The following is a 12,729-nucleotide window of genomic DNA, read 5'->3' on the forward strand; positions in this document are numbered from 1 at the left end:
CTGAGTTGATCACTCACTCCCACTCTGGGACGGTGTTTTAAAATACTAACCAAACTCTTTAGTAGATGCAGGTAATGCTAAGCTCGACGAGCCGATAGGTGCGAGCATAAACGAAGAGGATGAGCTATCCTACTTCCAACTGATGGGCGGGTCACCGTAGATTGAGCGGGCTGATTATGGTTGCTGAGTAGAGGACTCAACGCACTATTCTTTTGAACATTCTTTTTTTTGTTTTGTCGGGTGACGTCTTGAGCGGCCCGTTTGATATTTTACAGACTCATATAACTTAGCTACTTCCATTTCAGTTGACTAGTTGAGGTTGTGTTTTATGTTTCCATTGATTTCATTTCTACTCATTTAATTTGGATTTTATACAAATCACTAAAATTCGGATTATAAGTGACCCCCGGGAACTTGGGGTCAAGTGTTTGCACGACCCCAAATTTTGGGGCGTTACAAATAGGAACCCAGAAAAGTAGTTTTTTTTATCAGTATTCAATTAACATGTCAGCCTTCTTCCCTCAAACATAAGATCACCATACTTGAACCATTGTAGACCGTGTGATGGCCGTCAACCGAGGATTAATATAGGATGATTATCGTCTTTTCCCCTTCTTGAACACCAAAGAAGTCCATTTTCATTGATCAGATGGTTAGGATCGCCTGATTAATGTGAGTTTTAAGATTGATAGGCAAAGGAGATGAGTCTCATATCATGGATGGTCCAAATCACGATTAGATCATCTCTTTTATAAATCCATATGGGCCATCCATCTGTTTTATAAATCCATATGGGATGGTTAGAATATTATAGTTATTTTAAAGAGGGATGGGCAATCAAAAGGTGGGCCCACATGATGAGTGGCTAATTGGACCTTTTATATTACAATTTGTTGGGGGAGAATTATGACAAGTCCTTGAGTCGGCTTGAGGGTCAGAAGAGTCAGTGAAGCAATGGCTCGGACTCGTCGAGCGTCGAGTCCGAATAAAGCCCAAAGCCCTCAAACGCTGAATGGAGAGACGTAGCTCGGATTGTGAGGCATCTGGCCCGACCAAAGCTTGAATGTCTTGAGCCATAAAGCAAAACCTCTAAGGGAGGAAGTGCACCTCAAGGCTCAATCGAAAGCCTCACAGAAGAAAGCCCAAACCGGCCTATGATCAGTCGGCCCTAGAACTGCCCGAGCTTTAGTCCGACCCATAAATTGAGTCAGCCAATAGAGTGGGTGGAGATTAGCCGTAAAACCTATCTCGGCAAGACCGTGTTGGAGAGATAAGAGTTGGTCGAGGTTTATTGTTCCATATCTGGAAGTTACTTAGTAAAACTCTAGATCTCCACTCGAGATTTTCAGGAGATAAGCTAAGATCCCTGAAAATCCAAGAATATCAGAGATTACGGATCCCAAGAGATTGAGATCTACTCTAATTGCGGAAGCCCTACGGGATACGACACCATTATAAATAAAAACACCTTTATGGTGAAAGGTATGTAGAAACTCTCGCCCTAAAACCTTTATTTTAAGACCCAGATTCTGACTTAAGCATCGGAGAGTCCCTTGTAAAGCCAGGGTCACCTTTCTCCTTCTTCCTGTGCAGGTCCAAGGGCCACAAAGGGGGCAAGCCAAAAAAAGCATCAACACAATTAATATGGATGGTCTATCATAATTAAAGGTGGCTCTGCACGATGGACAATCCAAATTGATGATTGAAAATTCACTATTATAATCACCTCGACCATCTAGTTTCCTAGCCTCCAACCAAATGGTTAGGATTATAAAATTAAAGTGTCTTTTAAGAGGGATTTACAAATGATGGTGGGCCCCGCGATGGGCAGTTGATTGAGTATTCCCTATTATATTCATTACATGCCATGTAGTTTTTAAGCCATTGATGGAATGATTAAGATCATCTATTTGTCTTTAAGATAAGGTGGCTTCAGATGATTTTCAATCTTGATCAATGTTGAATCTTCTCTACTATAATCAACACACATTGGATGGTTAGGATGATCATTATCAAAGTGTCTTTTAAGAGGGATGGACAAACAAAGTAGCCCCACATGATGGACCGTCCACATCACTTCTTTATTGTGAGTAGTATATATTTCCCATTTTATAAGTATGGTTAGAATCATCCAACTAAGATGATTTTTTTTAAAAGGAGGAACCACAATTGAAGGTGGGGCCCACGAGATGGATGGTCCACATCATTCATTAGCCCTTCTCTTTTATAATCAATATAATATACTGTCCATTTTCCTAGTATTGATCAAATGGTTACAATTATCATATGAAAGTAAATTTTACTAGGGATGCACAAAGTTGGATCCGGCTTTAGATTAATCATAAATAAAAGAGAGAGAGAGAATTTTTTTTTTTTTAATCTTAAATGCATCTAGCGTTTATTATATGTAAGTTTATAATTTATTTATGTCAGCCTATCAATCACATATTCATACAAAGTATTGAACTTTTGTTTATTTAAACTCGTGAAATGGTGGATGGCTTTGTTAGGACCTAAGGAACTCAATCATCATAAATGTACTGTTCATCTGCTCAGCATCTTCATGAGTTGAGTTCTGTGCTAAGCTTGTTGAGAATAGTGCCCTTTTATTTGGGGTCCAAGGCCGTAATCTTTAATTTAGAGGATAATTTTATAATCTAATATGGAGTTTTTATATAAACCTTAATTTATTTGGAGTAATATATATTTTATTATAAGAAAGATGGTTGTTGTATTAAGAGCTGCTTCTTCACTTTTTGTCTTTAAGCATGGTAGATCGATATAAATCCATAAACATATCAAAAGAGAATCAGGTATATGTTATGGTTTGTAATTTTTTTTTATTTTTTTTAATTTTAATATTATTGTGTGTATTTGAAATGGCATCTTCTTTTCCCAACAGGCTTTGCCTTGCAAATTGTCTTCAGCTATTTAGTTGATTTGGTAAAGAATATAGTGTGTATGAATAATCCATGTTTCATCCCTAACCATATCACCTTGTCAACTTATTAGAATACCCCTGAGATATTGAAGCGTGTGAGTGATCCAAGGTTCATCCTAGATGGGTGGATTGGAATTAGTATATACCTTGAGGGCAATTTTGTCATATACTTACCTAGGTAAAATAAAATTTCAATCCTTCCAAATTACCTAAATACTCTTATTTTTAATTTAAAATCATTCCATGTTCTTTAATAAGTCTTTAGAAAAAGTAACAGAGGCCTATGAGATGATACTAACCCTGGGATTTGAACTTTTTGTTTAAAGAAAATAGATGTTATAGGATCTAATATTAACTTTTTAATAACTCATTCCTTTCCGAAAGGATGGACGGTAACTTATGGTCCAATCGGTTGGACTCGAACTTCTCCATAAAAATTAAGATGTACAGATAAACCTAAAGTAGGATGAGAGTGGCCCAACCTTGACAAAGCCCATTTCAGGTTTGAATTGGGGCTGAGCCCAAAGGCCGATGGACTGGGCATGGTGATGAGTTTTGGGTCTGGTGGCTAAATGGGTTAGGCCCATCTGGCTATTCATAAAGGTCTAATAGAGTAGCCAGGTGTGATCCAACTTAAGTAACATTTTTTGGCTGCATATAGAGTTGGGCACGGGACAACTCGACTCGTTCAGACCCGACTCATCCGAACTGAGTGGGTGAGTCAATCTGAACTGAGTTGACTTCGTTCAATCCAAACTCAAACTGAGTTGAGTTCGGATCGCCAAGTAACTCGACTCGACACGATATCTAACTCAGTACTAACTTGACTCAATCCGAGACTCGACTCATGTGTGTGTGTGCGCGCGCGTGTGTGTATAAACTCAAATATGATGTTTTAGATCTGAGATGCTGTGTAGTTGATAGAAGGTTGCAATTCTGGCAAATGCACTAGGTTTTGAGTTGTGATTTCAGCCTGTAGATACCTGCTGCACCTGACCCGACTCGGTGCCGACTCAACCCAACTCAGTGCTTATGACCGGGTTGAACTCGGTCCAGATTAGTCCAAGCCAGACACGGACTCGGATTGGCCAGGCATGATGGACTCGGTACCAAGTCAAGTCGAGTTTGGGTCAAGCCTATTTCAAAACAGGATCAAGTCAGGTCAGCCCTAAATCGGTCCAACTGAACTCGATGCCCACCTAGAGCAGCATTTTTTCTAGCAAGCTGGGCCGGGCCTTGAGCAAAATGTGTAGCCAGCAGTATGGGTTGGGCTCGGGCTGGGTATTTGGCTCACATACGGGTGTAAATGGACCCGAACGGGTATAAGATGGCTCGGACTATCCTGGCCAATTTACACCACTGCCTGTGAACCTGATTAGATTCAGGTCTGGGTCTTCAAAAATGAAACCTAGACCTGAAAAGACTCAGACCTAGCACCGAACCGGTTTGTGGGCTCTGTACCATCTGAGCCAACCAGAATCTGACGGTTGACACCCCTACCTAGCTATAAGGCTGTGGTCCATCAGGAGATGGCAACCAAAGCAATGAACACTTTATAAATTCAAGGATGGGATCATGGTAAGAGGAATTATTATGACCCAGTTATCAAGATTCACATAGTTTTCATGTGGGGCCACCGTGCCTTGATCCAAACCGTTATCTGATGGGCCAATCTTGGATTAGGGTTACCAGAATTCTGGAAGATTAGAAGCGGATATCACTTGGTATCTGACGTTTTCTCATTGAACGTAGATTGTTGTTTGTACTCATCTCTTAACTGTCTATTTACTGGCCACCAAAACAAAGGGCTGTCATCACTTAAATGGGAGGATTGGATCATGAAATAAATCTTCATTTATGACTATGTAAAGTAGCCCCATAACTTGGATAGTTTAGGTGCCTAATGTATCCCTCTCTCGAATAGATTGTGTGCCATGCAACATGACTTTTAAAGGAGCAATTGTCTTATATATTAGCTTTTTTATAATAGAAAAGATAAAGTTCTTTTCTATCTTTTATAAGTTAACACAGACATGGAATAAGGTAAAGCACAATTATTAGGTTGATCGAAAGCTTCTGTGGCCGAAAGAAGTTTTTAATGGTAGGCGTTCAATCCCCACTGATTTCTGTGGTGGGGTCCACTTGAGCTTAGGATCTTTCTAACTCTTTGTATCATGCCCTAAAATGATTTCTCCAAATGGATTGACGGTGTTGATACAACAAATACATCATGGTGGGGCCCACAGAACGTGGTGACGTCACTTCAGTAGCGAGACTGCTACCGTCGAGTTCAGCTGCTGATCCGCGTCCGAGCACAAGTGCCTTATGGGCCCCATAGGAACCGAAACCTATAAATTCAGTAAACACTGCTGCCACCTCCACGGCCATACCTTTGCCCATTATCCAAATCGTGTGGCCATGGAAACTCATATTTCTTCTCCGTTCTTTCTCTCTCCTTGGGTTAGGGTTAGGATTTCATCTCCAAAATTCCCATGGCGACAACCTCCAAGCTCTCCGCAGCGCTCCTCTCTACTTCTCTTCTGCCCCGCCGGAAATCGCTACCTCACCACCGCCCGATCTCTGTCGGAAAATTCACCTCCATACATTCTCCTGTAAGCTTTCGGCGGATCTCAGAAACCACCAGAAAGATCATCTGTAAGGCGACGGAGGTTTCTGTTGCTGAAGAATCCCCGGCCTCTGGCGATGGGAAGAACTGGGTGCCGGTGGTTCCACTGGCGGCACTGCCAAGGGGAGAGCGGCGTGTGATTATTCAGGATGAGGAGACGATTCTGCTGCTTTGGTATAAAGATGAGGTTTTTGCGATAGAGAATCGGTCCCCTGCTGAAGGAGCTTACAGCGAAGGGCTAATCAATGCGAAGCTGACACAGGTTGATCTTTGAACCTTTTGGTGTCATTTCCCAGCTGGAATTTGATTCTTTTCTGTCTACTTTTTCTGATTGTTGCATTCTTTTTAGTTTCAAATTTAGGGTAATGAAATGTGAAAATGCAGAAAGATGCATTCAGAATTCAGATTCATCAAGTTTAGCATTACATACTGCGAAAATGTTTTAATTTTTCTTTCTTCTATGACTTTATTGGAAGGAAGATGTAGAAACATTAGGCAGTGTGGATATTTTATCTACTGCGAAAACCTCACGTGTCCAAGACCAAGTAATTGATCCCATTTTGTGATTTGTTGATGCTTTTGTTGGCATTCTTCAAATTCCGGTCTCCTCTCCTGGGAAAGTTCGATGGAAATCTTACATGGTTTGGGGAAATTGTTAACCATTTAGAAAAATCAAAATGGTCACTGGCTGAACCTCAATAAGCAAATCAGATTGTTAAGATTGTTCATTCAATGTGAATTTTGGTCTATGGTCCCCATCCACAATGGGGGTCATTATTTGCATGGTTTGGACCAGTGTTTTAAAACCCGTGCCAGATCAGACGAGACTGGCATTCCAACTGCTTCGGCCGAAATGGACCACCAAGACAACCGACTTCACACTGCATTCACAAAAGTTTGAATCCTCAACTTCCACTTAAAAACCAAAGACACTAACCAGTAGGCTAATTACAGATTAGTTGAAAGAAATGAGAGATGCTTTGAAAATTCTTCTAGATCTGCGGAGGCGATTTCAGCTAAGGCTAAGGATCTCCTCATAGAATGGGCGATTAACGTTCCCTGCCTTAAGGATTTTGATTTTTCTTTTTTTGGCGCTTAGTGCTGCCTGCCATCTCAGCAGGCACTCTCAGCCTCCTTTGTCTTTGTTTTTTTCTTTTTTATCTATAAAAATCCAGTTATCTTTCAAAAAAAAAAAAGGTAGGCTAATTACAGATTAGTTGTTAATTTTGTGTCTTTTATGATTTTAAATGAAGCAAATTTGTGGGCTAAAATGGGCAAGAGTGGGTTTGACCGGTTGGACCATGTCAACCACAAATATGGGTTGAAGGTCCAGTGTGGGTACTGGGTGCTAACATGTCAAGTATAGGAGTACGGGTACCAATACCCATACCTGCCAATTGGCAATACACCCATACCCATGTTGAGCCTAAAAGGGCACCCATATCTATACCCATCAGGGTGTTGGGTATCCATTAGGGTATCGGGTGCCCATTTATGATTTGATATTTTCAAAAAGAGATTCCCACCATTAACTTGAAATATTAGCTTTTTTTAGCAAAAATAAATAATAACAAAACTACTGCTTTTTCTTCCAAAACATAAGAAAATAGCATGTTAACATGCTATTTTGATTTTTTTTTTTTAAAGGGAAATAAAAGAACATATCTTGATGTTGCTTTTGCGCCATGCCATGATTAAAAACCAAAATTGTATAGCATGTCATGTGATGGTTCTGACTAGGTTCAGGTATTGGTAGTGGTATGACCACACGCGGCCTGATTATTAGTTGGGCTTTAAAAAATTCCTGAACCCACATCCACATCCATTTAGCTATGCATACAGCTCTCTTGCCAATTTGGCCCTACGGTGATTCAGGAGCTTCTTCTTTAGTGTAGTATTATAAATATTAAGAAAATTAAAAGAAGTGGTTGGGCAGAAACAAGAAGCGGTTGTTGTCCAGCAGCTGGTAGCTCTATTAATTGAAGAACCACTTGTTGCTTTTTCTTTGCAAATAATGTGTACATAGAACAGGAGAAGAGAAGCAATCTACGCTCACCTACCTCCCATCTATATCTATGGCGGCAATGGTAACAGCTGGTAAGCATGGTAACAGTATGGGCGGCTAGGCTGATGCTCCGCCTTCTATCTAGGTCCCTTCTTATATATGCCCCACCTTGCATAGAAAAGGCAAACTCTTCCGTAGAAGAATCTGTGTGAGTGGTTGGAGATTGATTCATTCATTCATTCATCAACACGCATCGGGCTTAGGCACCCGTCAGGCCTATCCGACCAATTAACAACCCTATGATGGGTGTTAAAACATTCGTATGAACTGACTCACATGCATGCCATGTGTACAGTGAATGAGACCCCACAGCTTGAAAAATGGTGGTCAGCTATTGCCATATTCTAGTGCATCTAAGTAGCTATACCTTACAGCCTTATGGGATTTCTTCCAAACACCACTCAGGTCTTTGACACACTTCTATATGTGGTCACATGTGCCAATCTAGCATGTTTTCAGGACACCAACCCAAGTAATCAGGCCATTCCACCCAATATACATGCCTCAAGGGTATGCCAAATCTGGACCAGTGGCAATCTCTTTTGGAAAATCATGGTTACACGTGGACCAACTGAGGAATTGACCAGCCCGTTTTTTGGGCCATCTCCATTTTGGGATTTTCATGGATGTTGGCACGTACATCCATGCGTTGGATTTCACCTAGAGAGCTACATGTAGGCAGAGCAAAGCCCTATGACTTTACCTGACCCTTGCCATCTTTGTTGCTTTTCGTAAAGCTTTAAATGATGTAGTTGATACGCGCTTTCGATTTTGTAAAATGACATTTTTCAAATGAAACACCACTTTTTGGGAAAGCTTCATTTCATTCAGAAAAATGTTTATGCCAAAAAAAAAAAAAAGCATGTTCAATTAATGTCATTTACGAAAAAATCCATGAACTTTTTCGCACTGCTTGAAACATGAGAACAATGAATTCTTTTTGCCTCAGTCATGAGTGGCATTGTAGCTCAGTATTTGGGGGTGGAAATGCATATTTTGAAAGCATGTTGCCACCGACAATACAATCTTTTTACATTCTAATTTGAAAAGGTACTGAATTTGCCCAAGTCAGGATTTCCAGGGACATCAAAATGTGATCATGGTGTGCAAGATTGGCTTCAACATGGATTTCTTTGCCCTTATCCTATGCAACTTAACATTGTTGACGGATGAAATGTGCCTAGGAACACTTAAGAAAATGGAGATCCTCAAAGGTCCTCTTCCGGAGTTCCATTGGAATTGGAGAGCTAGTGATTCTCCAATCATATATAGATTTTATTTGGATGGATTTTTTAGGGCCTTAATAATGCATCAAATTGGATTTTTTCTGTCACTTACCATTGCACATGTTGAAAAGAGGTTTTGGCATTCAGCATGTCATGCATCAACTAGAAGGCAGCACTCATTTGCATATGTTATTTATTCAGGTCAGGTCAATACTTCAATTATTTTTTAAAATATCATATGCCGCTTTATTTACTTATCTCCATGTGAACTTCAATTGGTTAAAACTCATTCTAGTTTCATAGATTTTCTCATTTAAAAAAAATAAAAATCTTATACTTATAAATAGAACTGAAAATGAGGAAATTATTACTTAGGCCCTGATTGGTAGACGCCTAAAGATGAGTTCATCTCATTTAGTTAACAGTAAATTCCGTAATGGAGATCTTGATCTCTAATACGTAATTACTGTTAACATGAACTCATTATGTATCAGCAATGAATTACTGTTAACTGAAATGAGATGAACTCATTTTTAGGCGTCTCCCAAACAGTTAAGGTTTTTTGCAGATCTTAGTTTGGCCTGGCTTCCAAGTACCAAGTCTAAACATTGAATTGGTTAAGATTGGCTTGCACATGTATTGCCTAATTCAGTTTACCTTTAAAAAAAACAAGAAAGGAAGAAGGAAAAAAAAAAAGAAAAGAAAAAAAAAAGACTATCTGTGTCAGTTGCCGACTTGTTGGAACTCTGATAACATCAGCAATCTTTTACTATCTCAATATAATAGTCCAACATGGAAGCTGATAGACCAGCTTCCGAGTTAAGTCAGAGTTTTAAAAGATGTGTCCAGAATCTCTAGAGTGTCCTGCTGAAATGTCACAGTGTATGAAATTTCATCCATAAAATATGTCCAGCATGCATTGAAAAAGAAGTTTGCTTGTCACCTGCAAATTGCAATACAGATGATTTGGATAATAACCGGTGAACTTTTATGCAGGATGGCTGCATAGTTTGCCCCACAACAGATAGCACATTTGACCTTAGAACTGGGGAAGTCAAGGAATGGTACCCTAAAAACCCTGTTCTGAGAGTCCTCACTCCTGCTCTGCGTACACTTTTCGTTTATCCCGTGAAAACTGATGCAGAAAACATTTACATCAGCACGGGAGGAAGCATCAAATCTGGAGTTTCTGCTGAGATTGTCTTTAGTGGGAGAGCTCAACCTGGCATAACTGCATCAGATGTCAATGTGGATGAGGTCTGTTCTTGTTTCATTATCTTATCATTTTTTTATCATTTTTTCAGATGTGCTAAAAACCACCCAAACACCCATTCACACAAAAAAACAAAGGCGCAGATAGTTGAAAAGTAGGCCTTTTGAGGTGTGTTTGTTAGTGAAGGTGGTCTTTTCTTGAAATTTGTGATAAAGCTACTAAAGCTGTAGTTCTTCTGTGTGTCATGTTGTGTCCCATAAATACGTGTTATCTATTTATCATCAAGAAAGAAAGAAAGAAAAAAAAAACACATGGGATTTGTCAGAATATGCTTGTTTTTCTTTCTGGATGGGTGTATACACTTCATCTTGAAATTCAATCGTCATTTATTTTTAAAAATTGAAGTTGTACTCAAACGTTTGAAAGACAGTGGCAGTTTCCCGGTTTGATGTTTGCCTTTCACTGTGATTTATTTCAGGTTAGAATGGTAGTGGATGAGGATGTGGGGGGGTTCGGTTTCACAGGAAAGAATGAATTGATTAATGGGAAGGCTGCTGTAATTGGCTTCCTATTGCTGTTAGATTTTGAGCTCTTGACTGGTAAAGGCCTTCTCAAGGGAACTGGCTTCTTAGATTTTCTCTACGCAGCTTCAAGGGCTTTCAATTCCTTCTAGACATTCAACTGCTTTTCTCACAAAGGTGTTCTAGCAAGAAGTTCCTGAACAACAAAGAGGTGTATCCCTTTCCTTGGTTATTATCTGTTATAAAGAATATATCAGAATTTTTTTGTTGATATATTTTGTAGTACTTGGTCACAAATATACATGGTTTCATGTAAATTGTCTCAGTTCCAACAATCAGCCATCTTGGCTCTTTCTGTAATGGCGAAATTGGTGTATTTGAATTCAATTCACTTGTCCAATGAAAGGGCGCATAGGGACAGAGAGAGCTTGGAAGAGGAAATTTTCCAGTCTGGTCATTGTAGTTGAATTGTTCTGTATATACAGTTCCCTTCTCATGGCTTCTGTTTGGATCATTGAGGTTTGTGCCAACTAGGATGGTCCCTTGTCAAAAGTCCTTTAGCTGAAAATTCAACCTTTATGTATCTTTTCTTCCTTGCATGATGAGGTGATGACTGATATACAACCCAATGTCACAGTCACTTTCAGGTCATCTTGATCCTGGCTTCTTAGTTTTGGCCTCCCTTGTCGACTTCTTCTGTTTTTCTGCAATTTGTGGAAGAAGTCCATTTCTTATTTTTCCACCTTGGAGTTCATTGAAATTTGCATTTGGATTGAAATTTACTATTTTTCTAGATTCTGTAGGACTCCAAGGGTGACAAGTTCCTAGTTCCATTGCCATTGATCATGGATTATTAGGGTTTTCTTTTGGTGGCCAACATCTTTGTGCTTTATATATGGGTTTTCAATATGATTAGTGGTCCCATGGTTCAGCAATCCAGACCATTGATCTGTTGAAGTTCCACCACCAAGAATCTCCCAGACTAAAGATGCAGGGACCAATATTAGGACCCTTTTCGGTTTGATCTGGAACGTTGCTGTGTTTGTCTTCTTAACTGTCTATTTGCTGTGTTTCTAGAAATGGAGGGTGACTCATTGGTGGTGAGTAATACCATCATGGGAGGTGGAAAGTGTAGTCAGAGTTGCAAGGTTGTGCCAGAGAGGCTCGGATGCATGTGCCATCTGCCATTCTCAAGGCAGGCAAGGGTTGCTGAGACGCCGGCTTTGATGCTTCTTAGATCACTCCCTCCTTTGTGTTGTTTTGGATGTTGTGTGCGGTTCCAGTTATTATGTACTAGGGGTATGGGCTTTAGTTATTATGTACTAGGGGTAGTCTGTGGGGCCCATGATGTTTTAAGTGTAAAATCCACTCTGCTTATTCGATTCTATACTCTAATGTTTAGTCTTGGAAAATCAGCTAGATCCACAACTTAGATGGGCCACACCATGTGGAACGGTGTGAATGGGATGCTGATCATAAGTTTTTGTGTGGCCCACCTTGTGGTGTATCTTTCATCAAAACCATTAATCAGGTTGAACTCACCAGGATGAAAAGAATAAACAAAAATCAGCCTGTTAAAAACCGAAGTGGATTGGGAGGTGGCCCAGCACCACCCAGCTAGGTGTTGTTGGGCTCTGTAGGGCCCACTGTGATATATATGTTTTATATCCATGCTCTTCATCCGTTTGGTGAGTTCATTTTAGGACATTAACCAAACAATGAAGCAAATCCAAAGCTCAACTAGACCACACCACAAATAAAACACATACATCAGGTGGACCCCACAGCACCCAACACCACCTATCTGGGTGGTGCCGGGCCACCGTCCAATCCACTTCAGTTAAAAACCTCAAGTGAGCCATATTGTGTGAACTTAGCAGTTTTGGGAGCAATTTTACATTGTTCTCGTTAGGTGATTGAAATGAGATTTCTATTTTATTTTATTTCTTACACATACGGGCACTCAAACCCATGATCTCTGTGCTAAAACCTCTGAACCATATGAGGATTTTATCGAGCCTAAATTTTATATGTATTGACAGGCAGTCAATTTTATATATTAGACACTGTAGATTGTGCACAATCCAAAAGACCAGACACTCAGAATCGCATGCAAGGCCACAACTCAAAAAGACGG

At 40.0% G+C, this 12,729-nt stretch overlaps 1 protein-coding gene across 2 annotated transcripts; it reads left to right on the forward strand.

Annotated features, from left to right (window-relative positions):
• Positions 1 to 5,326: 5,326 nt before the first annotated feature.
• On the forward strand, positions 5,327 to 11,987 carry LOC131242780 (uncharacterized). 2 transcript variants are annotated; one of them, XR_009169718.1, is made up of 4 exons: positions 5,327 to 5,829; positions 9,855 to 10,115; positions 10,550 to 10,803; positions 11,670 to 11,987. XR_009169718.1 is itself a non-coding variant. In XM_058241654.1 (3 exons), the coding sequence occupies exons 1-3, from the start codon at positions 5,434 to 5,436 to the stop codon at positions 10,742 to 10,744; spliced, it is 852 nt and encodes a 283-aa protein (XP_058097637.1). In that variant the 5' UTR covers positions 5,327 to 5,433; the 3' UTR covers positions 10,745 to 10,979. The 2 variants fall into 2 exon arrangements, 1 of the variants encoding a protein (XP_058097637.1); XM_058241654.1 differs by lacking the exon at positions 11,670 to 11,987 and having other exon boundaries at positions 10,550 to 10,979.
• Positions 11,988 to 12,729: the final 742 nt, after the last annotated feature.

Source organism: Magnolia sinica, chromosome 4, assembly GCF_029962835.1.
Source record: "Magnolia sinica isolate HGM2019 chromosome 4, MsV1, whole genome shotgun sequence".
NCBI classification, from domain to species: domain Eukaryota; kingdom Viridiplantae; phylum Streptophyta; class Magnoliopsida; order Magnoliales; family Magnoliaceae; genus Magnolia; species Magnolia sinica.

Excerpts from the sequence above, each read along its gene's own strand:
- LOC131242780 (XM_058241654.1), top strand. The coding sequence starts at position 5,434 with ATGGCGACAACCTCCAAGCTCTCCGCAGCGCTCCTCTCTACTTCTCTT. Across the intron at positions 5,830-9,854 it reads TCAATGCGAAGCTGACACAG|GATGGCTGCATAGTTTGCCC; the intron begins GTTGATCTTTGA and ends ACTTTTATGCAG. Across the intron at positions 10,116-10,549 it reads CAGATGTCAATGTGGATGAG|GTTAGAATGGTAGTGGATGA; the intron begins GTCTGTTCTTGT and ends GATTTATTTCAG.